The 26,352-nt window shown below is 34.8% G+C and overlaps 1 protein-coding gene across 1 annotated transcript in view; it reads right to left on the reverse strand.

Annotated features, from left to right (window-relative positions):
* Positions 1 to 1,356: 1,356 nt before the first annotated feature.
* LOC145694753 (ribosomal protein S6 kinase beta-1-like) overlaps positions 1,357 to 26,352 on the reverse strand; it is a 45,174-nt gene continuing 20,178 nt past the window's right edge. Inside the window, exons 6-12 of the mRNA XM_081771365.1 lie at positions 25,589 to 25,717; positions 24,715 to 24,805; positions 22,501 to 22,617; positions 15,453 to 15,584; positions 11,676 to 11,783; positions 10,065 to 10,285; positions 1,357 to 2,296 (exon numbers count right to left, since the gene is read on the reverse strand). Coding sequence (XP_081627491.1) covers position 2,296; positions 10,065 to 10,285; positions 11,676 to 11,783; positions 15,453 to 15,584; positions 22,501 to 22,617; positions 24,715 to 24,805; positions 25,589 to 25,717 — 799 coding nt within the window. The 3' untranslated portion in view covers positions 1,357 to 2,295. The remainder of the gene's footprint in view (positions 2,297 to 10,064; positions 10,286 to 11,675; positions 11,784 to 15,452; positions 15,585 to 22,500; positions 22,618 to 24,714; positions 24,806 to 25,588; positions 25,718 to 26,352) is intronic.

The raw sequence follows: 26,352 nt of genomic DNA on the forward strand, positions 1-26,352 counted from the left end.
TATATTTTGAGAATTAATGAGTTCAACAAAATTCAATTCACATCATGTGAAGAACGAATATATATATATATATATATATATATATATATATATAATATACATATACGAAATAATTATGATACGGTATCTTGTATCTCGCACCTAAGAAGACATAAAATAGTATTAAAATTAAATTCATTATTCCCCAATCAGATTTCACCTTGTTTGCAGTGAATTTTAAGTATACTTTAGTTTTCAATATTCAACTTTGTAACCTTTGTTGTACTTCTATATCTCCACAAACAATTCGGCCAAAATAATCACTCGTAACAACTGTTTTTTTTTTCTTTTATTGTATAATCTAAATTAAATAATCTCTAGAAACAGATTACTGTTTTCCTAGCTTCGTACACAGTACTCACTTCCTACCTCTTTCTGTCTCATTTGTATATGTTCCTTGTTATTTTAAGGCAAACTGTTCTACTTATATTTACTTTATCTTCCTTTGTACACTGTTTATCCCAATAATATTTCATTTTTATATTACCTGCCTGTCCTGCTACATTCTTATCTATTCAGTCCAAAATTGCTCACTATTTAAATACTTTTTTATTTATTTATTTATTTTTTTTTAATACTAATACTCTACCTTCTGAGCTGTTCGATATTCTAATCAATTTAAGCAGTTTTCTCGAAGGAAGGTGGGTATTTTCAAATTGTTAGTGAAAATAGATATGAGTCTGAATAAGACCGACATAACGAAATATAAATCTGCAATATGACAAACAAACAATTATTCACAGTAAACCGGTATTTATGAGAAATAATGAAACAAATTTATCTTATAGAGTGGCAACAGAAATTGTTCTCTTTTTTAAATATATATATGCTTTCCCAGAATAATACTGACATTTTACTACCAAAATCTAAGATCAGATGAGCACAATCTTTTTCGAAAATGTATGCAATAGTATTGGAAATTAGTTTGACCTTTAGGTTAGGGTCAATGTACCATCAAGCATCAAACATATCCCTATTTTTTAAGTAATTTAAACTATTAAAAAAGAAAAATAACTTCAAAAAGTATATGAGTGTTTGTCCATCTAGTTGATTTTAAACGGATAGAAATGAATGTTTTTCTTATGCCAACTGTAGTAAATGTGACTGTTACAACTGTAGTAAATGAGACATCTAACAATACACTCAACCTTCTATCTACCGGTGTTTCGAACTGATGTATCAAAAAACTACACTCTTAATTCCTCGTTACACACGCCAGTTGAAAATTAAGGTCTAAAAAAAAAATATCAATTTTCCTATTTTTCCTACTGAACATTACATTACGAAACGAACTTATTCAACACAAAAAGAAATGTGTAATTAACAATTTCTTTTAATTAACTAGTAACTTGGACTAGGAAAAAATTACTACTACAGAGCTGAAGCTACAATTTTCAACATGCGTCAACAATTTGCATCTGTAAAAATCTATAAAAATGTTTTAAAGAACTTTCTTTTAGCATTTATTATTTTTTCTCTTTTTTATAAATTTAACTACGAAACAGCGCATTGCATGGGCATGTGTTAAATATAACTTGTTATGCGTTCATTTGAAATAACATAGGTACAAACGCACTTAATTGTCTGAACAATTCATACAAATATATTAAATTCGTTATATTTATTTGGGGCAAGATTTTCTTTTGATCAAAACTAAACATATCAATTTGTGGGAAACCAAAGGAAGGTGATCTGTCTACCTTCAAACCTTTGGGCTTTTCAAGTGGTGTTACTGAATCACTAAATCGGTAAAGAATGCACACATGTAGTTGAAGCACAGCCGGAAAACAACGGTAAATTCTTATACAGACTACAGGAACTTACAAAAAAAAAGTTCGTTCGAAAACATCATCTCATAAAAATTTGATATGGGAAAAATTCATCTATAGTTTCATTTTATCATTTACAAAGCATATTTCAAGTAATCTCTACAACTAGCAATGATTAACAATAGATAAACTACTTGCATCCAGCTATAGTTTTTGTTTTCTTTTATCTACACACCAGGCTAATTATTTTGGAAGCAATATAAATAACTACAGGACAGAGTATATAAAATTCTTATATTCCCCATTTATATTTATTTATTATCATGTTTTTCTTTAACTTAGCACCGTCAACATTGGTAGGCCACTCGGACTTCTTACTTATGTATTACATTCGTTACCCATGAAACGAACACTTCAAAACGGAGATACACACACACACAATCTTCAACCAACTTGTCATTCTATTTAAAACCTAAGGAAGCAAAGGCCTGAAAAGTAAAAAGCATTGTTATTACGAATAAGGAAACAATATTAGAATTTAATGAATATGACATGACCATAATATATCTATATATATCTGGGCAAAAAACACTGAAATTATCCACCATGCAAATCTTGTCAGGGGGAGATTGTCTGGTACACTCTGTGATACCACGAGGTTAATAGTGTTGCCAACCCAACATAAAGTTGCACTTCTTGTTGTAGTTGTACTTATACAGATATCGTAAATGTCAATGTCCCGCACGTTAAGCAGTGACCTGGGACTTCATTCTTACAAACAACGCAAAGGACATCTTCTGACAAAGGAACTGAAGCGCAAGTGACTCCTAAAAGCAAAGCACTTGCTTAAGCATTACGCAGCATATGGGCACTGTCGAATCCTTTTCCTGAGGGAGACTTTCAATGCCAAAAAAATGACAGGATATATGCCACATCCTCTACAGAAGCTCCAAGGAGCCAGAGGGAGTCATCATCCCGCCACAGTCATGGTGTGGTGGACTGTGAGCTACGAGGGCTCAACGGAGCTCCATTTCTGTGAAAAGGGGGTCAAAACGTCAGCCAAAGTGTGCTAGGAGACAGTGTTTGAGAGAGGTCAAGAATCTCATCAACACCCTCTTCCATGGACAAAAGTGGAGCTTCCAGCAAAACTCAGCCCCATCAAGCAAGGCACGGACAACCCAGCAGTGGCTGGAGGCAAATGTTCCGGACTTCATTTTCACTTCCGATTGACCTTCCGGAAGTCCGGATTTAAACCCTTTGGACTACAAATTGTGATCCTAACTTTAGGAGAAAGGCTTGCAAGAAAGGACATCCTAATACTGAAAGCTCAAAGAGGTTTCTTCGGAAGGCAGCCGCAGATTTTCCACTTGATGTGTTGTCTAATCTAAATCCACTTGATGTGTTGTGTTCTTGATGAGTGGCCACAAAGGCTTAAGAACTGTGTACACCCTAATGATGGCATTTTGAATAATTATTTGTGATTTTGGTTCATAATGCATCCATGTAACTCATGTTATGAGGATATTAAAATATATCTAACTATTTTGGGTTAATGTATTGAAAACTTTGGGACAGTATTTATGGCAAGTCTCGGTAATCATGATATGACGGATTTTGAATGAATACGAACAGTTACAACGGACTGAAAATTTGACTATTTTTGTAAACCTTTATTTAAACTAAAGCCTTTATTTCTATGAACTGCCTATATAAGTACCTCATCTAATTACAAAGACAGCTATGACGTGAAAATCACAATGTCCTTTACGGCAATTTGATATTTATATCTCAAACTATTCTGGAGAAATGGTAAAAACTGTTAGTCTGCAACACTGCTTACAATTATATAATTCCGGAAACTTATTGTAATTACACCTACAAAAAAGTTTTAGAAGGAAAGTAAATCAAAAATTGTATTAAAGATTTCCCACAAATACATCATTTTAAGCAATATATCAAATTTCACAATTTTTTCGTATCTCCCGAATGGTTTGAGATATCAAATTGCTGTAAGCGGCGTTATGATTGTTGCGTCTATTAGAAACCATGTATATGCAATTCGATGTCACACTTGTCTAAGCACTTCTTTGAAATAAAGTCATTTGGAAAAGACCAAATTTCCAATTGCTCGTTTCTACTTGTTAAAAACATGTCGTATGATGAGTGATGACCGTAGTATTCGACTTAAGGTACTTCGCACGTGCACTGCCCGCCCGGTTCACTTGCATTATTACTGTTGCAGAACCCTTATTCAAATTAGGTTGTTTTTCGATGTGTGTGGTACTATAGTGTCCTTAGTTTGCAACACTGTATGGTAAATATGGTATTGTCTCATATGCGAATTTAAAACATGTAATAATCTGATGTAGTCCTATTTGAAAACATAACTATGTTGGGCTAGCAAGACTGTTAACCTTGTCGTATCACAGAATATGCCAAACAGTGTCCCCTGCCGATATTTGTACGGTAAAAATTTCAGCGTCTTTTAACTATTATTTTAAAAGTTACAAGAGCGTATCAATATACATGCCCCCATCCTGTATATATAGGCTGCAGAAAAGTAACACCAAACTGCAGGAGGTGATCCCTTATATGAAACGAAAGAAAAAGTTCTAGTAAACATGCTTCAAAAAACGCATTCTTTAAAGAGTTAAACCGCCGAAAATTAGAAAAATTGAAGTTTTAAACCGCCCAGACTAGGAAACTATTAGACCTGTGGCAAGCGGTTCAAGGAATTACACAGAAATTAGTATGCGCTCTAAATATCCATGTTTTACAATCCTCCGGTACAAGCGAAACGAACAGGAAGTTGAGGAATGAGATGCACTTTTAATTACTGACTAAGTATTCCTTTCGCCGGTACCGGAGGATTCTGAAATATAGATACTTTGACAGAGTGCATTAGTAGTGACTGTGTAATTCCTTGAACCGCGATTATTCGTATTTTCGGCGATTTATAACTCTGAAAGGAGGCATTTTTCGACTCGTGTTTACTAGATTTTTTTAATTTCATACTAAGTGGTGTTACTTTTCTGTAAACTGTATATACAGGGTAAACCATGTCCTGATACGCCCTTGTAACTTCTAACTAATCGATACAAAACCCCGGAATTTCGTACCGTACAAATATCAGTAAGGAGACATTATTTGACACATTCTGAAATACAATCAAATTAACAATGCCGCCAAATCAAAGTTGAATTTTTCAAATGGTGCTACGTCAGGTTAATATGTCAAATTATTAACGTATAAAACAAACGCTTACAATTAAGGATGGACAAAACCGGTTTCTACAAAAACTGAAATCTGAAACACCGACATTTTGGTTTTCTCCAAAACAGGTTTGGTTTCTCCACTGAAACCGCATTATGTTTTCTCCAAAACAGGTTTGGTTTCTCCACTGAAACCGCATTATGTTTTCTCCAAAAACGGTTCGGTTTTCCACAGTAACCAGTTTCGGTTTTCTTCAAAACCGGTTCGGTTTTCACCGAAACTGGTTTCGGTGAAAACTTTTGAAAACAAAACTATTCCTGTGGAAATGGAATCGGTTCCAGAGAAGAACGAAACTCTATTCTGGTCAGAAATAGAAATTTTGAAATAAATCGGAACCGGTTAGAAGGAAACTGAAACCGGATCCGGTGAAAACCGAACAGGTATTGGAGAAAACCAATAGCTGGTTTCGGTGAAAACCGAAACCTGTTTTTGAAAATTTTCAAAAACCGGTTCCAATTTTCCTAAAACCGAAAAACCGGTTTGTGTGCCCACCGCTACTTACAATACCACACTTATTAAGCAGTGTTGCACAATAAGGACTCAATAATATTAAAAACCGAAAAACAACCAAATTGTGGACAGTTCTACAATAGTAATGCAAGTGACACGGAAGGAATAAATTTGATATATTGCTTAAAATGGCGTACTTGTAGAAACTTTTTAAAACTATTAGTTTACTACTACAGGGTGCTCAATATACAATACAACCCGGAGTTTGGGATAGTAGAAATTTTGAACCTGAAGTGATACACAAATAATGGTTATACCAAAATGAAGTCTTGTTCACACATATATTTTTAAACTGGGAAGCAACGATTGAAGTACACTAGGAACCACATAGTGTTGCCAGATATAACCGAAGGTGTAAATAAATTTTTTTTTGCAAAACATGTAAATTGACTCATAACTCATACGTATGGATGATTTGTCGTTAATTTTCAGTTTGTTTAGTTGGAGTAGCTTGGAAACTATAAAGCAGAAAAAATAATTTTTCATTTCCACCGATAACTAATCGGATGAGGCCTCTGTAAGGGGGAACTAGGGAAATCGTAGTTTTCATAAATTAACACTGAATTGGCAATCCTGCTGATGTTTCAATGCATCAAAAGGTGTGTTAAGGATGTCTACATTATGCAATTTCTGAAAACAATGAAAAACAAATTTTGAAATTATAATGATAAAATTTTTACTTACATGCACCCGGCAACACTGGTATTCATTTCTATGGGACTATTTAAAGCAAGAGGTATACAAGAACAATTCTCGAACTATTCAAGACCTGGAAACGAACATTCGCAATGCCATTGAGAACATTAACACTTATCTTCGTAAAGTTACTGCCAACCTGGTGAAACGTGTAAACCAGTGTTTGAATCAAAAAAGGGGCACTCGCAGCATCCGGTGTAAAGCTGGTAACTCATTTCTGATAGTAGCAGTGTTGCCGGGTGCATGTAAGTAAACGTTTTATCATGATAATTTCAAAGTTTGGTTTTCATTGTTTTCAGGAATTGCATAATGTAGACAGATCCTTAACACACCTTTTGATGCATTGAAACATCAGCAAAGTTGCCAGTTCAGAGTGTTAATTTATGAAAACTACGATTTCCCTAGTTCCCCCTTACAGAGGCCTCATCCGATTAGTTATCGGTGGAAATGAAAAATTCTTTTTTCTGCTCCATAGTTTCCAAGCTACTCCAACTAACAAACTGAAAATTAACGACAGAACATTCATACGTATGAGTTATGAGTCAATTTACATGTTTTGTAAAAAAATTGATTTACTCCTTCGGTTACATCTGGCAACACTGTATGGTTCCTAGTGTACTTCAATCGTTGCTTCCTAGTTTAAAAATATATGCATGAACAAGGCTTCACTTTGGTATAACCATTATTCGCGTATCACTTCAGGTTCAAAAGTTCTAGTATCCCAAACTCCGGGTTGCATTGTATATTGGACACCCTGTATAACATTACAACAATACTTTTTGGTCGGTGTAATTACAACAAACTATCGAAACTACATAATTTTAACTAGTAATGCAAACTTTACCAATATTCACCATATTTCCAGAACGGTTTAAGATATCAAATTGCTGTAACCAGTATTATGACCTTCACATCTACTGAAAGCCCTCTACCATTGGATGAGATACTTAGCAGTTTTTCGAAATAATAATAAAAGAAAAAGTTTTAAGTCAACTTTTCAATCCCTTGTATCTTTCTTCCTATTTATTTGAAATCCGTCATATCATGATAATATATTTGACATTAAAGTATGTACATTACCTCGTCCGCCTTACTTGCAATTATCGCTATAGATGTCACTAAAATTTGGATATTATGATACTGTAGCGTCTTTACTTTGCAACACTGCATGACAAGCGAGGTATTACTGTATATGTTTTCGTTTAAGATATAGACTTGAAATATGTAGTAACTTTACGTACTGCCATTTAAAAAAATAAGGCTTTATATTGGGTTGGTAATTACCGAGTATGTCATACAATGTACCCCTGGTGATATTTGCATGGTACAAAATTTCAGTGTTTTTTGTCTATTAGTTTAGAAGTTACAAGGGTGTATTAAGATAAATGGTCCATTCTGTACATGATTATGCATTGTCATGAAGACCGCTTGAAGAGAAATCTTATCAATAAACTCAAACACAATTACATTTTTAATACTACAAATTATTACACAGTACACTTAATTTAAAACCAGCTCCAAGGTATACGTACATATGATATATCGGGACAGGTATTAAATGGAACGCTCTGATGATTGTTTATACAAAACGTCCAATTTTCGCTAACAGCTGTATGCATTGTCAAAACTCATATACGGAAAGATATTTGGTAGGGATAGGTATATAGAAATGAAATGTTTACACTGAAAAATAAAAAATGTATTCGCGTTATTTCGTATTACAGAAATAAAAAGTTTATATATATATATATATATATATATATATATATATATATATATATATATATATATATATATATATATATATATATATATAGCGAGAGAGAGAGAGAGAGATCACGCAATCATTTTAACTGCCATCATCATTATGCAGATGCGTACGCGGTCCCCTAAGAGATAAAACCTAGTTTATGAATTGTAGACTAAGGAAATGATGGTGAAAGCAAATTACTGAGTGCTGGAATAAAAGAGTTTGGGAAAATGCGGGAATGCTGAGAACTTTCTTTGCAATGCGACAAGGGTTCAAAAGGCAAACATATAATCCAAGAAATACTACCACTGAACCACCACTGGATTTCAACAGAAGTTAGTATCACTATATTGCTTGAACAATATATATATATATATATATATATATATATATATATATATATATATATATATATATATATATATATATATTCTGCTACCTATTTTCCGGGAAATGTATGAACAAATAGTACATGAAACATTATAAATATTGTAACTGGTTTTCCATACTGAGAAGTTTACTCTATAAAAATCCCAAAGCAGAACAACAGGCGACAGTGCGACAATGTCGCAGAAAGAAAATGCGGACTGCTGAAAAATTGGCTAACCTCTGGACGAAAATTACTGCTTCAGAAAGATTGATTAAGAGGCCTCATCCCGGCGAAATTAAAATACCGCTAATTTTACAGTAATTATGTAATATCTTCAAATAGATAAAAGATAATCGATATGTGGAACAAGAGCGCCCTAGACAATATCATTTAAGATGAGATACCGTTATCATGACTCACTTATCTGCTTTCGATTTCGAGCCATTTTGAAAATGGCATTTATTTTCGCGTTTCTAAACGGCTGAAAACGGAAAGCCACTAGGTGACTTGTGATGACGGTACCTCACGCAAAATAATATTGTCTAGGGCGCTCTTGTTCCACATTTTTTATTATATTTTATATATTTGAAGATATCACATAATTACTGTAAAATTAGCGGTATTTTAATTTCGTCGGGCTGAGGCCTCTTAAGAACAATTCAACGTCTGACACTCATGATAATGTACCAATAAACTTAAGAGGCGCGAAAGGGAAGAGTAGGCGATATGGCACAGTGTTATAATACATTCAGTTAAGCCGAGACTCTAGCAAACAGCTGTTCGGTGGCGGAATACTCGCTGAGCTGTTTCGAATTGCATGGTAACGCTGCCGTTGTGGTTATACCATGATTTGCTGCCGTGGTTATACCGTGAGTTATACCGTATATACTTACAAAATGGCTACAATGGATTTGAAGAAACTAGCGCAACTGATATGTTGGCTTGCATTCAGATAAATGGACCTTCTGCTAGTTACAATGGAAACAGGAAGGTTTTGAACTGTCTTTATGTCAGAAATCTGGTACTCAATATTACAACCATTTTAAATCTGTTTCTGGAGGCAAATTAATGTCTAAAGAGGTGACATGTAAAGTTGAAAAAAGGGTACAATGAGACTTAAATGATTTACTGGCATGTTTTAAGATGTAAAAAGAATAAACACCCCTCAATACTTTTTGAGTAAATTTATGAGGATTTCTTGATTGGCTACGTATTCAGTTATTATATAGCCCTACAGACGTCCCATACATATTTATCCATAAATAAAAAGCCTGTAAGGTAAAAAAACACCTTACTTTTATGCGCTTGAAAATTTTAGGTTATAATTTTATTACGCTATTACTAAAATGGATGCAGAAAGTTTTCGAATTTTTCGTAAGCCGTCGCAGAAAGTTTAAAAATTGTTCTGCTTTGGGGTATAAAGATATGTATACGGTTGAAAATTATACAAATTTGAAATTTTTCCCTGATAGCTATCACTAAAAATGAATCGAAAACATGGTAAACTTTCTCTTACCTGAATATTTTTTTGACTATCAGAACAATACTCAAATTACAATACCACGGTATACTTCCTTTTTTAGAAGTAATACTTGCAGAAACAAATTCATCGCCAAGAACTATTTAGATAACCAATAAATGGATAATATGTACTCACTATACTTGTGGAAGACCCATGTCCATCATCTCCTCTTGCGTGGAGTCATTGGTGTTCATAGAAACATCCCTATTATTTTGTTCAAACCCGAATGCTGGCGACACGTGATGACGAGGGCTAAACGGATTCCTAAGATAGGCCCCCTTCCTTGGTGACCTTGCCTTCACAACTCTAGGTTTATACATTTCCTCTAGTACTGACGGTGCTACATAAGTGAAACCCTGAAATTATATACGTAACATTAACATTAGAACTTTTTAGATGTGGCTGCGTGAAACTATATCGGCATATAAACTTAGCACATTAAAACAGTGAAATACCTAATTATAGGTCTATCACAACACAGGTGAAACAATTCTATTACAATAGATATATAACGTACGTCCATTTTCTTCACAATGATGCACAGCACAAGTAATCAACTTTTCTGATTTAGTTTAATCAATCAACTTTTCTAATTTAGTCTCCAGAGAGCATAAATAAAAGTTTATTAAAAATCTTATATATATATATATATATATATATATATATATATATATATATATATAAGACAATTTCTTCTCAACAGCGATTGATGATCAACCACCATGAATGATCAACGTTACACCCTACTACGCCAATGTGTAAAGATCACGTTCTTCTACAAATCCGGGGATAACTCAGCACCATCCATTCACGGTTCACTGTAGCCAGTCTATAGGGATAACACAATGAATCGAAGTAACATGCGTCAATGGTTTCTGAGGTTTGGGTATGGTAATTGTGGCATCCAGAACCAGCCGTCATTTAAACCGTCAACAGAACGGCCCCTAAATCGAGTTTTCGTGTTTTCTACGGAATAAGCACATCATACTGAGTTAAGTGATAGTTTGGGTTTTGCTACACTGTATGAAGTTTTCCAGATATAAGGCGTAAAAGAAAAATTTTGATTGAAATACATTGGATCTTTTGATTCAAAAAAAGACAGATGCATACCAGAGAGACGTATTATCATGAGAAATCAATAAGAACACAAGTACGGCGGAACGATCTTTATTAATGCTAATCCAACGATTCGATACAACAAAATTTGTGCTCCCTGAGTTTCACGGCCCTTGACATGAGAAATGATGCAAATCAGGAAGAATGTGTATGATAATCTTCTACACAGTTTCTCTGGGGCCTGTCCAGAAGGCTTTCATGTGTACTGAAACATGGTTGTTTCATTTCGATCCTGACAGTCAAAGGTAGTCGATTCAATTGAGTTATTTCATATCATCTCGACCAAAGAAACAGCGACTTGTCAGATCACACCGCAAATTGATGGCGACATACTTTTGAGATAACATAGGACTGATTTTCATAGACTTGCTCGAACATAGAACGACAATTACCAAAGGACAATATTGTTCAGCCTTGGACAAGCTGCAGCACACACACACACTAGTTGACAAAAACCAAAGACACATACATACATCTCTGCTTAAAATAATATTCATACAGATTGAATATATGTCTGATTTCAATTAATTCGTACGCTTTAATTCTTTAATCACATTTACATTATTCGTTTCCTCATTAAATAACGATTTCTTATACATATAATGAAAGCGGTACTCAATATCTACGTACCTGAAAAACCAAATTGGCACTCTCGCTCAGAGTAGATTCATCAGGTGAATCCACTGGGGTCTGTTTGGTAAATTTCGTGTCAAACTGGGATACGTCATCCTCACTTGACTGTAACACATAATAAATAATAACAGAAATAACACAATAACAACATAAATAATAATAATAATAATGAATACAAAGGACTTGCATTTAGAAAGTGTTACATAACCAATACATTCATATGTATATAACTAGGGCTTAAGAAATCTGGATGTTCAACGTCGCAGAATACAAAATAACCATCATAAAATTCTGCCCTGTCATAATCCAATTCAGTCTGCACTGTTGTTATCTCTCTCTCATACAGATTATATCTTATATTATATTCCATTCGGCCTACCCAAAGGAATTTCTCTTACCGGTTTTCCAAGAAGTATCTAATGTGTATATTATATATATATATATATATATATATATATATATATATATATATATATATATATATATATATATATATACCATGCAGATCTTAAATTTTGTCTATCTTAGACTTCTCGATCTCATTACTAGCAACATATCGTAACCTTCACATGCTGTAACCTCTTCCATTATTACTTTGTTCTCAATAGACCAACTATTTGCACTCGTTCATATAACAACAGAAGCAATTATATTTCTACAGATTTTCACTTTCAGTTCGACAACAGTCGCGTCTATAGAAGATTTTTAATGAAGTATACTCATTTATCGTAATTCAGTAAATCAAGTCCGAATTCATGTTTTCATTTTCTTATCGTGAAGATATGATGACTAATTCCAGCCACGGAACACAGCAGTATAACATCGTATTTTCAAACATTGACTCTGAATTAGATTCTTAACTCTAAAGTAAAAATTAACTGATTATACTTTTATATCCTTTTTGAGTACCACGGCTATATGAGACGGCATTTATGAATATTTGTATACGAACCAGTACTTCACATTGGGAAATGAACCACAGATTACGCGTAACAGGATTCTTGATTACAAAGTAGAAAGATACTCTTTCGTCCTTTTTTTGCTATTTGCTTCCAAACTTCTGGAAATCGTTAATATGACTGAGTTAATACGAGTCTTCTGTAACATTTCATGTTACTTCATTGTATTCGAATTGCGGTCACTAAAATTGAGATTACACTAATATTTAATGTATGCGAGACTATTACAACCAACTACTAAATTGGAAATGTTTGTCTATATTTGTTATCTGTGCTGCTTCGCACTTAATTCATTACAGTATTAAAATAAAGAATGTAAGAGACACATCTTCATATTTTTTACACTTACTTGTTTGTTATACACACATTTCGAATTAGGGAACAAAGAGATGAGTACCGAAAACATTACAATATTACTGACAATGAGTATAACAGAAAAAAAAAAAAAAAAAATCCTTAACGAATATGATTATACACCGCATGTTCACCTATTATATGTTTTGATACATACGACTGGAAGATTTCAAAGCATTAACAATATATCTAAAATCTATGACTGCTGAATTCCTACGTAAAAAAGACGGTATAGATTTTTTGTTATTACACACACACACGACCATAGACATTGACAACTGCAACTGCCACGTCAATGTTCTCTCAGCTTTTCAGGCCCATTCCAATATTTGGCTAGATTGTATCCTATTCCCAGATGCGAAGTGGCGAATAAATTAAAATGCGTGAATGTAGATGAAACAACATACCACAAATTTCCACTAAGGCTTTTAGAACGTGTTGAGATAAGAGTTGTAACTACACCAGAAAAGTGTTAATTGTTCAGAAATGTATTTCTCAAAAATTTCATCTCATCAAACTATCAAATATTACTAGAAGCTAAAAATGTTCTTACGCTGTGATCAGGGTGCGCTAGGAATATGAAATTTTACATGACAGTAGGTTGATATTTCAGTAATGAATTATGCAAATTTACTTCATTACTTACACCGTTAGACTGACGTTGGAGCCCAAAAGCAAAAGATGTCATCATGGTGGATAAAACTGAGTATCAATCTGTGATCATATCCCAGCACCTTCAAGAATAAGAGATGTCAGTTATATATGGTGAGGGAAATTAATCATATGATAATGCCAAACGATAGATGATGTGGAAGCAAAGGTTCACACAATGTCTAAAGAGAAGGATGTCAATCCACAATAATATGACCAAGTGTACTGGCAAAAGCAGAAAATATAGTATTTGAAGACAGACGCGTAACAATGATAATTTCTTAGCAAAAGGTTAAATATTGCCAGAGCTCTGTGTACTGCATATGGCATGACATCTTGCATATAAGCAGAGTGGGTTCCCAAGTTGTTGACACATCTCTCAAAGATGAGAATGATTTTTTAATTAAGTCCATGGATGAAACTTGGGTACCGATACATCTAGACAAGACAGAAAGACAAGAAGAAAGAAAAAAAAAAAAAGAAAAAAAAGAGGAAGCCACGAAAACACCTCATCACCTATATCTTAAAAAGACTCAAGTGCAAGGTCATGCTGACTGTTTCCTGCGACCACAAAGGAGTGACATAGACTAATTTCACATAAAAAGGATCTACAATGGAAGCATAGTTTAGGAACTTGCTGGAAAACTTAATGATGATATGAACGAGGGAATGGAAAAAAAAAGTTGAGTTTCGCTACTAAAAGATTTATTTTATTACATGGTAATGGATCTGCACACTATAGTGCAGAAACAAGTTACTTGCTCGCTGTTATTGTATGAATCTTCGTGCCCATCCACCGGATCTACTCGACCTGGCACATTCCGATTTTCTTTACCAAACTTGAAAAAAATTATGGGACAGACTTTCCTAGGATGATAAGATCATTACTAAGTAGAAATCCGACTTGTCTCCAAAATTGCGACTTCCATGACAAACAATGTTTCATAGATTTGGAAAGTATGTGACCACAGAAGTTGGCTATCTAGAGAACTAAGAGGTAACAGAGCTTCAAAATCCTAGCACATCCGGATCAAAGTCAAGGTAAAGCTTCTTCGACATTCCTCGTAACGAACGGACACACAACCAGAGTTCCAAATAATTATTGCTTGTGTCAATACTCAATTCCACACATTTTCTTCCACGGCACTCTTACTTTATTTTCTTGGTGATACTCTTCTCGTGTAATTTATTTTCATTTATAATTTAATTATTATTTTATAATTAATATCTAACTCTGCTGTGTACGTTTAAGTGTAACTCAAAATTTTGTTATGTATTTGACGTGTTTAATACTAATAAATTCCCATAACTTCTCATGTACACTCATGTCCAAAATTATTGTCGTATGTCTATAAATATGTTGTTGTAGGAATATAATTTGGTGACGAATTCGACCGGAATTTCTTATAAGGTTAGTATATGTACAATCGGCAAAGATATGTATGTGGAAAATTTCATCAGAAGAGCAGTATATAAGAACAATAAAGCGAAAATAAAATTTTCTTGTCCATTTAGCAACATTTTGTTTTACTTACTCTAATTTTTGTATTTATAGCTCTTTTCCTATGAAATTTACCAAATATCCATTTCCCAATTATACACATAGTATCAGTATTAAAAGTACTATGCAAAATCATTATCAAATTATATTCTTACAAGAAGACAGTTATAGATATACGACAATAATTTTGGACATGAGTGTCTCCCCTGTTTGTTTTAAATGTTATATATTTAAATTTTCAATCATACTGAATTTACTATTGTCAAACTGTTTGCTGTGATTAAAACTTCCCACAATTTTGCAACTTACCAAAGCTGGTTTAAATGGAGGTTCTAATTTTCTAGCTAAAACATCTGCCCAGCTTATATGCTTGAAGAACGGATGCGTTTTAATGGATTCCGCATCCGACGGCCCTGCACCTAGTCTTTGGTTTACTTGTCGCTGAAAGAGAGAAAAGACTTATATTTAGATGCACTAAAGGAAGTGTGCAGCACATTTTCCTGAAACTTAACACAAGAACTACCGTGCAATACAATACAACATTTAAAAAGATTAAGTTTTCGCACGGTTCTTATAAAATAATTCAAAACGTAACGTTAACTAACCAAAGAATTACTATTTGAACCACTGAATACATTTTATAAGGTATCTTTAAGTTAATATACATCAATGGAATACTTTGGGAAATTCTCCACATTCTGCCAGGTCTACGAAAACAGTCACAGCTATCACCAAACTTGGCTGGGGGACCCTAGACTACCCCCGTACAGCGTGATCTGTCGCCTTGCGACTTATAGCTTTCTGGTTCCCTCAAGGAGCACTTCGGAGGATAAAAATTCGACATCGACGACGGAGTCAGAACATGTGTGCTGAAATGGCTGAAAAAAAATCGTCCCAAAGAACTCTATGCAGTAGGGATAAGGGCACTCCAACACCGATGGAACAAGTGATCTTGGAGAAAAAAAAAAAACTGATTCCCATGTTTTCTTCAATATGTAACAGAAAAAAAGAAATTTCGGTTATAACTTGAACGTCCTTTGTACATAAACTGTGGACTACAACTGATCGCACTTTTCTGACAATCTGTAACACTGCAGACCTTTGAAACAAAACTGAAATTACTTTTTCCATATTCTTTCATAGTTACGCTTTCTTTAGCAGTAGTTAGCAGTTACACTTTTTTTTTTTTTTTTTTTTTTTTTTTTTTTTTTTAATCTAAGAAAGTATTGATGATAATCAATACATATTAGTATGTGATTTCGTGAAAATTACTCCTTTCCACTTCAGGATGCAGTCCAAAGATATTACTGGCATAATCTCCTATATCTATCACATAACCTTTTGTCATATACTACAAAATTTCAAACACATGTCAGCTGGATCATGTTTCTTTTGTTGTCATCTTCGAATGTCTCAAGCATGACTGTCAGTTGTAATCTCTTCCAGAGCCAATTAATGTAGTTTTTATCGTCACATTTTGGTAAGAAAATGAAGCACATGTATTACTTTTCAGATGATGCAGTTTCACAATATAAGAACAGGACGAATTTTGTCAATTTGTCACCACGGTGTAGATTTTGGCATCACAGCCGAGTGGGAATTCTTCGTCCCTTTACATGGCAAAGAGTCATGTGATAGTGTGGTAGGCACAATTATGAGATTAACTGCACGTGCAGTCTTCAGTGTTTATTCAATTGACCAAATTATGACACTGCGACAGCTTTATGATTAAACTTCCATAAACATCCCTTGTCATTTCAAAATACAACACACGCAACGAGTACGAGAATCACAGGAGTTCGTTGTGAAACATCACAGGAGTGCTCGACCAATGCCTGGATACTTAAAAACTTCAGTGTATAGTACCAGTAAGCCGCACTGTTGTGAAAACCAAAATGTATTCAAACAAAGCTGAATACAAAGCTGAGTCACTGTTGCTCACTCGATTAGAACAGGATTGGAAGATATTCATGGCTATGTCTCATTGTTGTGTATGAAAAATAGCGGTGATTTGCGGCTGTTTCGAATGTGAATATTGCAATACCCTCCATATGCACATCGCTAACACGTACATAGTGTAAACATCAACCAAGGCAGAAGATAACTCCTTATTACCATGGTACCAGCACGTAACCCAAAGGGGAGCACTAGTCCCACCACCTACGAAGATGGACGAGGGTAGCCAAACAACATAAAAGGAGCTGAAAAACACCTCTTCGTATCAGTCTAAGGTGGGACTGGTCACCTTCATCTACCTTCTCCCGCTGCTGTGGGCTAAAGAACTACTTCACCCTCTCCAGCTACTGTGGGTTAGAAAGGTTCTTATATCTTCTCCGGCTGCTATGGGCTACAGGGTCTCCCGGACATTTATTTAATAACCCCACAACAATTACTAAGGGACATTCAAAAAAAATCTTATTGATCTCGTTTTGTAAGACACTGTAAAATAGATGTATAAATTTTTGATATATTTTGTAACAAACACGGTGAGGGAATCTAAACCCGTGTACCGTTGATTCTACCAACACCCACACAGAAAACATTACAATATTCTTACAGAGCAAATTAAGTTAAGTCTTCTGTACCCACATGGACCATTACAGTCATTATACTACACAAAAATAACAGTCATTACAAAGCTTGACCTATGAACTGCATCAGATAGACTATATCTTGAATAATTTTCAAAATAAAACTCTGCTAATTGGCAGAATTACGTAAATTGTCATACGTGTCCTTCATATCAGATCTGATAAAATCCTACTTTTCTTTTTCGATTGATCTGGCATGGAATGTATGTAATTTACGTAAATTAACACTATTTTTCCAAAAACCGAAAGTCAAAAGTATATAACTTTATGGACATTATCACAACCACTGGCTCCAGTTGCAAGAGCCACCATCTCTTTCAAGCAGCAAAATAAAGGTTTAAAACAATGAGTTTTGAGAAATAAAAGCGCACTTTAAGTTCCCTGACTTCACTCGGATTTTTCTGCTTTTCATGAAATTCCCTTATATTTCCAGGGCTTATTACAAATAAGCTAAATTCCCTGACTTTTCCAGGTTTTCCTGATCGATGGAAACCCTAACCAAACCAATTATCTATGAAGTGCCTTTCTGTGTAAACAGGAAAAAAAAAGTGTAATGTGGAACTGACGTCAATGGAACCCAAATTTTTGAACGAAAACATTAACACCATCTGAATACTTGTCAAGGTTGCCATCGTTCGAATTTAATTACCATGTTTGATTCTGATAAAATAAAATTCAAAATAGTTTTTATTTTAACATCACGATCAAATATCTGAAGTTAAATCTGAACAATAGCAACCTTGACTAGAATTTGGATGGTGTGCCACCTAGCATTTCTCTTTCACGTTTATGCTCAAGGCACTTATATATTAAATATTCATATATGCACAGGGTGTCCAGCGAGAAAGTAAAGATATTTTGGGAAGTGTTAGGGGAGGTCATACTAAGCCAAAAATTTTATATGAACATACGGTCTATTCCCCCTTGGTTTTCGAGATTTGGGCGGGGGATACCTTCCTGCCCCTAAAAGCACAATCCGTAGTTGGTATAAAGACAAAAACTATCTCATTTAAAACCATACTTTCGACGGTGTACAGATTATTACAATATGCCTAAAAGAGGGAAATAACAGAGAAAATTTTAAAAATTCTCTACATTTCTTTTTAAACCAATTATCTTCTGTTGTTGAACGAAACACTGTCCCTAGGGCAACAGAATAAATTGGGTGGATACTACACTCTGTGACAAGGATGATGTTAAAGACTCACGTTGTTTGCTTGAACAGTAGTTGAAAAAACTTCATAACGTAACTATACGCTAGTAAAAACAACTGCTTGGGCCTCGCGATTAATTATTTCAATATATGTTTAATAATAATTTACTTAATTGCAGTAATAATTAATTTACAATAACAGCGTATCTAAATATCATTACAGATACATATGAACATTAAAATACAGAAAATAATGTAAAATAGTTGTCCTAAGAAATCTCGACAGGTGAATACAATCAATCAGTTGCGTTTGTGAATAACAGACGGCAGTAAAACCACGCAGTCAGGTACACTACAGAACAGACTACACCAACTCTCACTGACTTACCCAATTGAATAATACTGCGTTAATACATCCAATTCTGTTTACTTTACAAACCTCCGTTTCCTTTGATACACTACACAGTACACTTTCAAATAATGCAATGGTTCGAAGTCTGGTATTTCATTCATTTATTTTTATGCCGTACATCCAACGATACTAGTCGTATCACAAGATTTTTTTTTATTATTATTATTTACATGATATGTATTATAGCGTACATTGAATGATAAAACTGGTCATTTTTCCTCATTACATTGTAAAATATTAGGGTTCGATACCCAGATTTGAGGATCAAAATATGGAAATTTTTGGATTCCAGGATTTTGTCTGGAATACTGGGATCTATGCGTGTAACAAATGTGATACGTATCTAATGCCTATTACGTGTGCTACCCAGTTTTTGAATCACTCCAATATCTTCCTCAGTTCACCGTCTTACAAGGATTTCGCAGTTTTTTATGGAAGACAATAAACGACAGTACATGCGGCTAATATCTGCATGTTAAGTGTGCACGTGTAGTTGGCTGAGGTGAACCGTGTACATGTGATATTTTACGATGAGACCTCAAGAAATGACCTTTCAGAAGATGAGTGAAGAAAATAATGACAATTTGTAAGATTCGAAAGAAGGGGATGGAAACTGAAGTGATTCTAAACCTGAATCATAAACCTGTATTTGTCCTATATATATCCTGTCCTATATCTTAATCTTGTTCTTTATTTCCTATATATTTCAGTGATTGAATTATTAACAATACAGGCCAAGGGCTAAATTGCTACATATTAGCAATATGCTAAATGTATCTTAGCATTTTTTTTCTGAGAGACTAGTCACTAATACTCACTATTCTCAAATGTAAGCGGACAAAAATGTCCGTATGTTGAGCTCCATGTAAGTCAGTGACAATTTCCGCGACACCAAAGAGAAAACTCCCAAAAATAACTTATTATAATAAGACGAAGTTTGGTATAGATATCATAAATCAAATGGTGAAGAAACACACAGTGAGATATGCATGTAGACGGTGGCCAATGTTTTCTTTTTTTTTTTTTTTTTTTTTAACATGCTTGATATGTCATGTTTGAATTCCTGGATAGTATGAAACGAAGATATGGAAAGAAAATCAGTAGGTGACAATATCCCCAACGTTTGGCCGGCCAATGAGTTGATGGTCAATGTAACTGACAAGTGACAGTGTATCTGAAGACGAAAAAATTCCTTCCACAGCAAATTAAAACAATGTCAAGTACGATTGTGTAAAAACGACAAACCACCTGACATGTTTCAAAAATCGAAACTGTGTGGAAAGTGTCCGCAGAGATCCGAAAGCAAGTTTTCTGCGCCAAGTGTAACTGACTTTTGCTATGATATCTTTCGAAAATTCATCTTAGGAGGAGATCATTACAATGTTATTTTACAGTAAACCTTTAATACCTAAAAATTCACAGAAAACTAGATGATGCCTGGTTATTTTCATTATTTTAAAAATATCGACATTAAACTTATTTTATTCATAAATATTTTTAATATTTATTATTGATGTGTTTAATGTTTATAAATAAAATTAATAAAATCAATAATATGCTTTCTAGGTTTACATGTAGATGTGTCTAATGTAGAATGTCAATAAAAATTGGCACCCTGTGCCACCATTATTTTCCATTTTAGTCATAAACGGAAAGCAATCAATTTGACTGCTTCGTGCTTCTAGGGGGTTCAAAATTCTACTGTTAATATATTAGGTCTTAGCATTTCCCTGAAGTAAATGAGGAAAACCTACTTTAAGATGGCTCGCCTGAAAAGGCTTTCACACTTTTCCCACCGATCGCACCAAAACAATTTGTTCGTGGAGTATGATTTGGCTAATAAATTACAAGACATTACAAAACTTAGAAATAAATATAAAGGTAACCAAGAGCGTTCTGTTACTTTTTCACTCACCACCTTCGAACATCGATATATCACCTGAGACGTACCTGGAAGATCAAAAATAGTCCCCATCAGCATCGAAGACCTTCTGCCAACGTTTCAGAAGGCCATGGATTCCATCGCGGTAGAAAGTGGTGGACCGTGAAGAGAAGGAATCAAGTTCATTTTGCACCTCTACTATGGATCTGAACTCGCGTTCTCTAAGGTGATTGTCCAAGGAATGGAACAGGTGATAATCGGGCGGTGCAATGTCCAAGTACGGTGGATGCAATAGTGTTTCCCATCCAAGGTGCAGAATGGTGTCCCGGGTCATCGTTGCCACGTGGGGCTTAGCGTTGTCCTATAGCAGAAGGACCCCTTTGCGATCCAGAAGTGCTGGCTTCAGAGTTTTGAATTTTTCTTGAACACGGCTCAACTGCTGACAGTACACAGTTGCATTGATGCTCTGATCAGCTGGTTGCAGTTCCCGATGCACGATGCCGCAAGCAATACACCAAACATACAGAAGGACATTCTTCTGGTGCAGTGCTGGTTTCGGCTGTTTTGAACCGGTTAATGGGATGCTAACCAATGATGATGGCGCCGTGGAGCTTCGTACAGGACCCCTTTTTCTCATCAAATGTCAATACCCTGTTCAGAAATGGTTCATTCCTCGGACGAGACAGCAAAGAAACACAGGTATCTGCTTGCGTTGACCTCTGGCCTGGAGTGAAATTACGTGGGACCTATCGACCCAACTTGTAGTCCCTCCCAAGTTGATGGAGGTGCTGCCGAATGGTTTCTCCATTCACACTAAATTGTAGTCCCAATTCCTCACATGTCTGGCCACTGTTCGCCTCAATTGCTGCCTGAATATCTTCATTTTGTATATGTTGGTCTTCCCGCACGTGGTGCGTCTTCGGTTATTTCGTCCTTAAACTTGTTAAACCACCGCTGCACCGTCCGCATAGTCACGACACTCTCATCAAAGGCCTGGCATATCTTCCGCCCCACTGCAGCGGCGTTTGACCCTAGTTTGAACTCGTACAGCATACACGCCCTTACGACTCGTTTACTCTGTCCTTACGCAACCTCACAGTGTAACTGAACTGCCACAACCAGGTAGTATGTTTGATATACCCACACAAACAACTGACCTTTGCCTTATCTCTATTCGGATTCAACTTACGGTGTGAGGGCCAATGAAACACAGACCTCCACAAAAAGCAACAAAACTTTCTTGGTTACCTTTATAATGAATTTACAAATAGTGGTAAGAAGTATCTAAATTAAAACAAAATAGAAGTTAGTATACTTACTTTGAGCAACTTCCTAATTAAGTCCCTAGCATCAGGTGTTAGATACGGCGGTAGATTAAGTTTCCCTTTTAATATTTTCTCTATTGTTTTTTTCCTATTTTCTGCGGTAAATGGGGGCTGAAAGTAAAATAAATATTTACTATAAAATTTACAATTTAATTCGGAATAAATACAGTGACTAAATAAATCTTTCAAAACAACAAACCTCGAAACATGGAAATAACACATGTTAGACAAACTGTCTGCTATGGAAATGGCTTTTTTGCAATCTTATTTTCACAAGATGAGGCCAGTCCTTACCCTCGCCATAGAGATGTGTTAGTAATGTAAAAATTTGCACAATTGTAAGTTAGCATCTCATTAATGTCTCCTAATTTGTATTTTTACAGGTCTTGTTGAATTGATGTTACAGCCAGAAAAGCAGAAGATTGTAGTATGTTGGACAAAGTGGAATACCGAACTGTGACTAGGTACCTCCATCATCAAGGGAAATCGGCACGAACGATACATGAAGAGATAACAGCTGTGTATAGTAAGAAATGCCCACCTTATGATACAATGAAACGCTGGTAGGGATAATTTAAATATGGTTGCATAAGTCTATATGACCCAAGAGAAGGTCGTCCGACTGGTAGCAAAAGCTGAACAGCTTAAAGATAAACGCGTGACAATTGTTTAGCTAGGGAGTCTGTCTCACTGCACATGACATTCTGCATATAATAGAAGTGACAGCATAGTAGGTTCCCCAATTGTTGATACCTTCTCGAAAAGAGCAACGTTTACAATGTTCACAAGCATTATGAACGTATAACACAAGGATAAGAATGTTTCTGTAAACAGACTGGTGACTACGGATGAATGCTGGGTGTATCTATTTAATCATAAAATAAAAGAAATGCATTCATCCAGCATGGTCATGCTATCCGTGTCTCGGTACTATAAAGATGTGGTATGACTGGTTACACCAAATGGGGCTAGAATCACATAAATATATTTAAGAAACCTACTAAACTTTTTATAGAATTCCATCAAAGCACACAGACGAGGTTTGCTCTCGAGAGATCTCTTACTGTACGCCGAGCAACAGAAACAGTCACTTTTGTGCGCCAATGCGGATACAAGCGTTTTCTCACTCATCATACTCAACTGATATGGTTCCGTTCCATTTCTTTTCTTTTTAATATGAAGTAACATTTGGGTGGGGGGCGTTTTGCGGATGGGGAGATCACTAAGGCGATGGAAACTTGGTTTGCCACGAACTCCGCACCTTTATGTAGATTGTATTAATGGGCTTATCTAAAGAAGTGAGAAATGTAAGACAATAGAGGTGAATGTAGAGATGGACGCGTCTGTGGACCAAATTTAAAATTCTTAGCTCATCTCTATTTGGTGAGCGGCCTCCCCTTTAGTTTACTACAACATTCAGAAAACACAATACTCAATGCCATAGCTTTCGGAATGCAAATTCCCGAGTTCGATTTGAGGTTTGCCAAGTGAACCTGGGCATGAACGAACACTCTATGAAAAATTCCCTTCCTATAATTCGGATTCTTTCTACGTTATAATTCAATTATTAACATCACTGCCACTTGTTATCTTCTTGTTTAATTCAACCGGTCAGTATTCACTGTAATTATTGCATTTTACTTTCCGAAGTTTTGTTAGTCCGTTTCGATTTTCACTTTCAGTTAGATAAAACCCCTTGAAAATGAATACAAATATCCTAAATTCACGTGTAATTCGAACATGTGACTTCATGATCTGTGGATCAAATCCTGATACCTTACTCAAGTAACGGTGAAAAGAATCTCACACTTTTGTCTTCAGGGCAAAGAATGTATATAATTAGAACTAGGCTGAAAGTTTAAATGGTAAATGAGAATGTTCAATACAAGGTTATTTCGATTTGATTTGATATGAGTTTATAGTCTCTTTCAGCAGCGAGGCTATATACAGCGTGGAACTGGCTATCAAGGCTATATAGAACATAAAAAATGAAAATCCTTTTAGTTTAGTTTTACAAAGCTTCAATAAGAATTCTCCATTAGGCTAAGTTTGAGTTTTCATGGAAGCATTCACGTCATCTACTTGCTATTCGACACTGACGCTTCTATTTCGTCATATAGACGACAAAGCTACTCAGATTCACACACAGCTAAAGACACACTGCTTTGTGTTATTGTTACTGAAGGATAGTTATATACACATACTTACCGCTCCTGTTAACATGTCGTACATCAAGGCACCTAGTGACCACCAATCTACCGCCTTCCCGTGACCGCTTCTAGTCAAAATTTCTGGTGCCCTGCAGGAAATTCAACTTGTAAATTATTCATTGTAGCTTCGGAAAATAAAATCGCTAATAAAACTCCAACTGTCCAAAGCAGTATATATATGTATTACAGTTTCGGCTACGTAACTTAGTCAGCTGAAGTTTTATTACTGATCAGGAAATTCAAATACTAGAGTTTATTTCATGTTCAAATTATACACAAGAACGAGAAATGTCTGGTAGTGAAACATTTTACTGGTAATATTTGAATACCGGTAAAACTTTTTTTTAACTTCATTATTATAATTGAGTATAGTTGAAAATTTCTCAAGATTTTACTAAAACGTTTCAGCATTCTTAAAGTTGAGGTAATTACAATAATCATGCACCAAATGATCTCGTTAACCGAGTATTTAGGAATTATTATTGTACTATCTATAACAAAAAATACGTCTTCAAAATAAATCATGCCGTTAAAGGCTTAATTACGTTTACTGAGTAGTATCCAGTCCTTACTAGAAAATTCTGTATTCACAAATAAAAGAAAGAAAAAAAAAAGAAAGAAAATGAGATTATTGATAATTATAAAACAGTGACGTATTTAGGGGGAGGGTTATCAGGCTCAAGCCCCCCTTCCTCCGCTGAAATAAATCTGTTACATGCACAATTTCATGAAAATTTGTCGACTCCCAAAAGGAAAAATATATGTGCTTATCACGTGTTGTACATAGCTCCCCCCTCCTGAAACAAAATCCTAAAAACGCCACTGATTATAAACCTTATTTTAGCTTTTCACAGAAAATAAATTATACTTACATATATTCTATTGTCCCGCAAAATGTATGTGTTACAATTCCTTCCTGAATATGTTCTTTACACAACCCGAAGTCCGTCAATTTTACATGGCCATGAGCATCTAATAGGATATTTTCTGGCTTTAAGTCCCTGTAGAAGAAAATAATTAGAGGCTGTAATTTCTTTCATATTATTATTGTTTTACCGTAAAAGATCAAATTCTTATTTGTAATAAAGTAGTTGAACAATATAACGTATAAGCTGAAAAAGCAGAACAGTTTTCCTAATAATTTGTATTATGGAAGCTATGTCAATATATCCATCTAATAAATGAACAATTTATTCATTTATTTCGGAGAGAGGATGGAAATTAACAATTTTGTATTACTAATAAACAATAATTACAATGAAGTTAAATTTTCTTTCCATTTATAAGTTTGTACTAGCCGTTATACCTAATTTATTTCATACAATTTTAGTTTTGTTGTTCTATAGAGAGGAAAAAAAAAAAAAAAACGAACTTGCTTCTGACGCATTCAACACAATCACTCATACTGACCTGAAACTGGCGCCACAAGAATGCATAAAGGTGTATGCACATTAATATTTTTCTGTGCTTAGTTAATTCAATCGTAACAAATAAATATGTTTGTTTTCTCACGCCTTATCATTTTCTTCTTCCAAATAATCGTAGTTATATACATGTATATATTAATCTATGATCTTCATTAAAACAAAGTTTATTAACTCACAGGAATGACACAGGAATGAACAGCTAAGAACCT

Source organism: Thermobia domestica, chromosome 9, assembly GCF_964235325.1.
Source record: "Thermobia domestica chromosome 9, izTheDome1.hap1.1, whole genome shotgun sequence".
NCBI classification, from domain to species: domain Eukaryota; kingdom Metazoa; phylum Arthropoda; class Insecta; order Zygentoma; family Lepismatidae; genus Thermobia; species Thermobia domestica.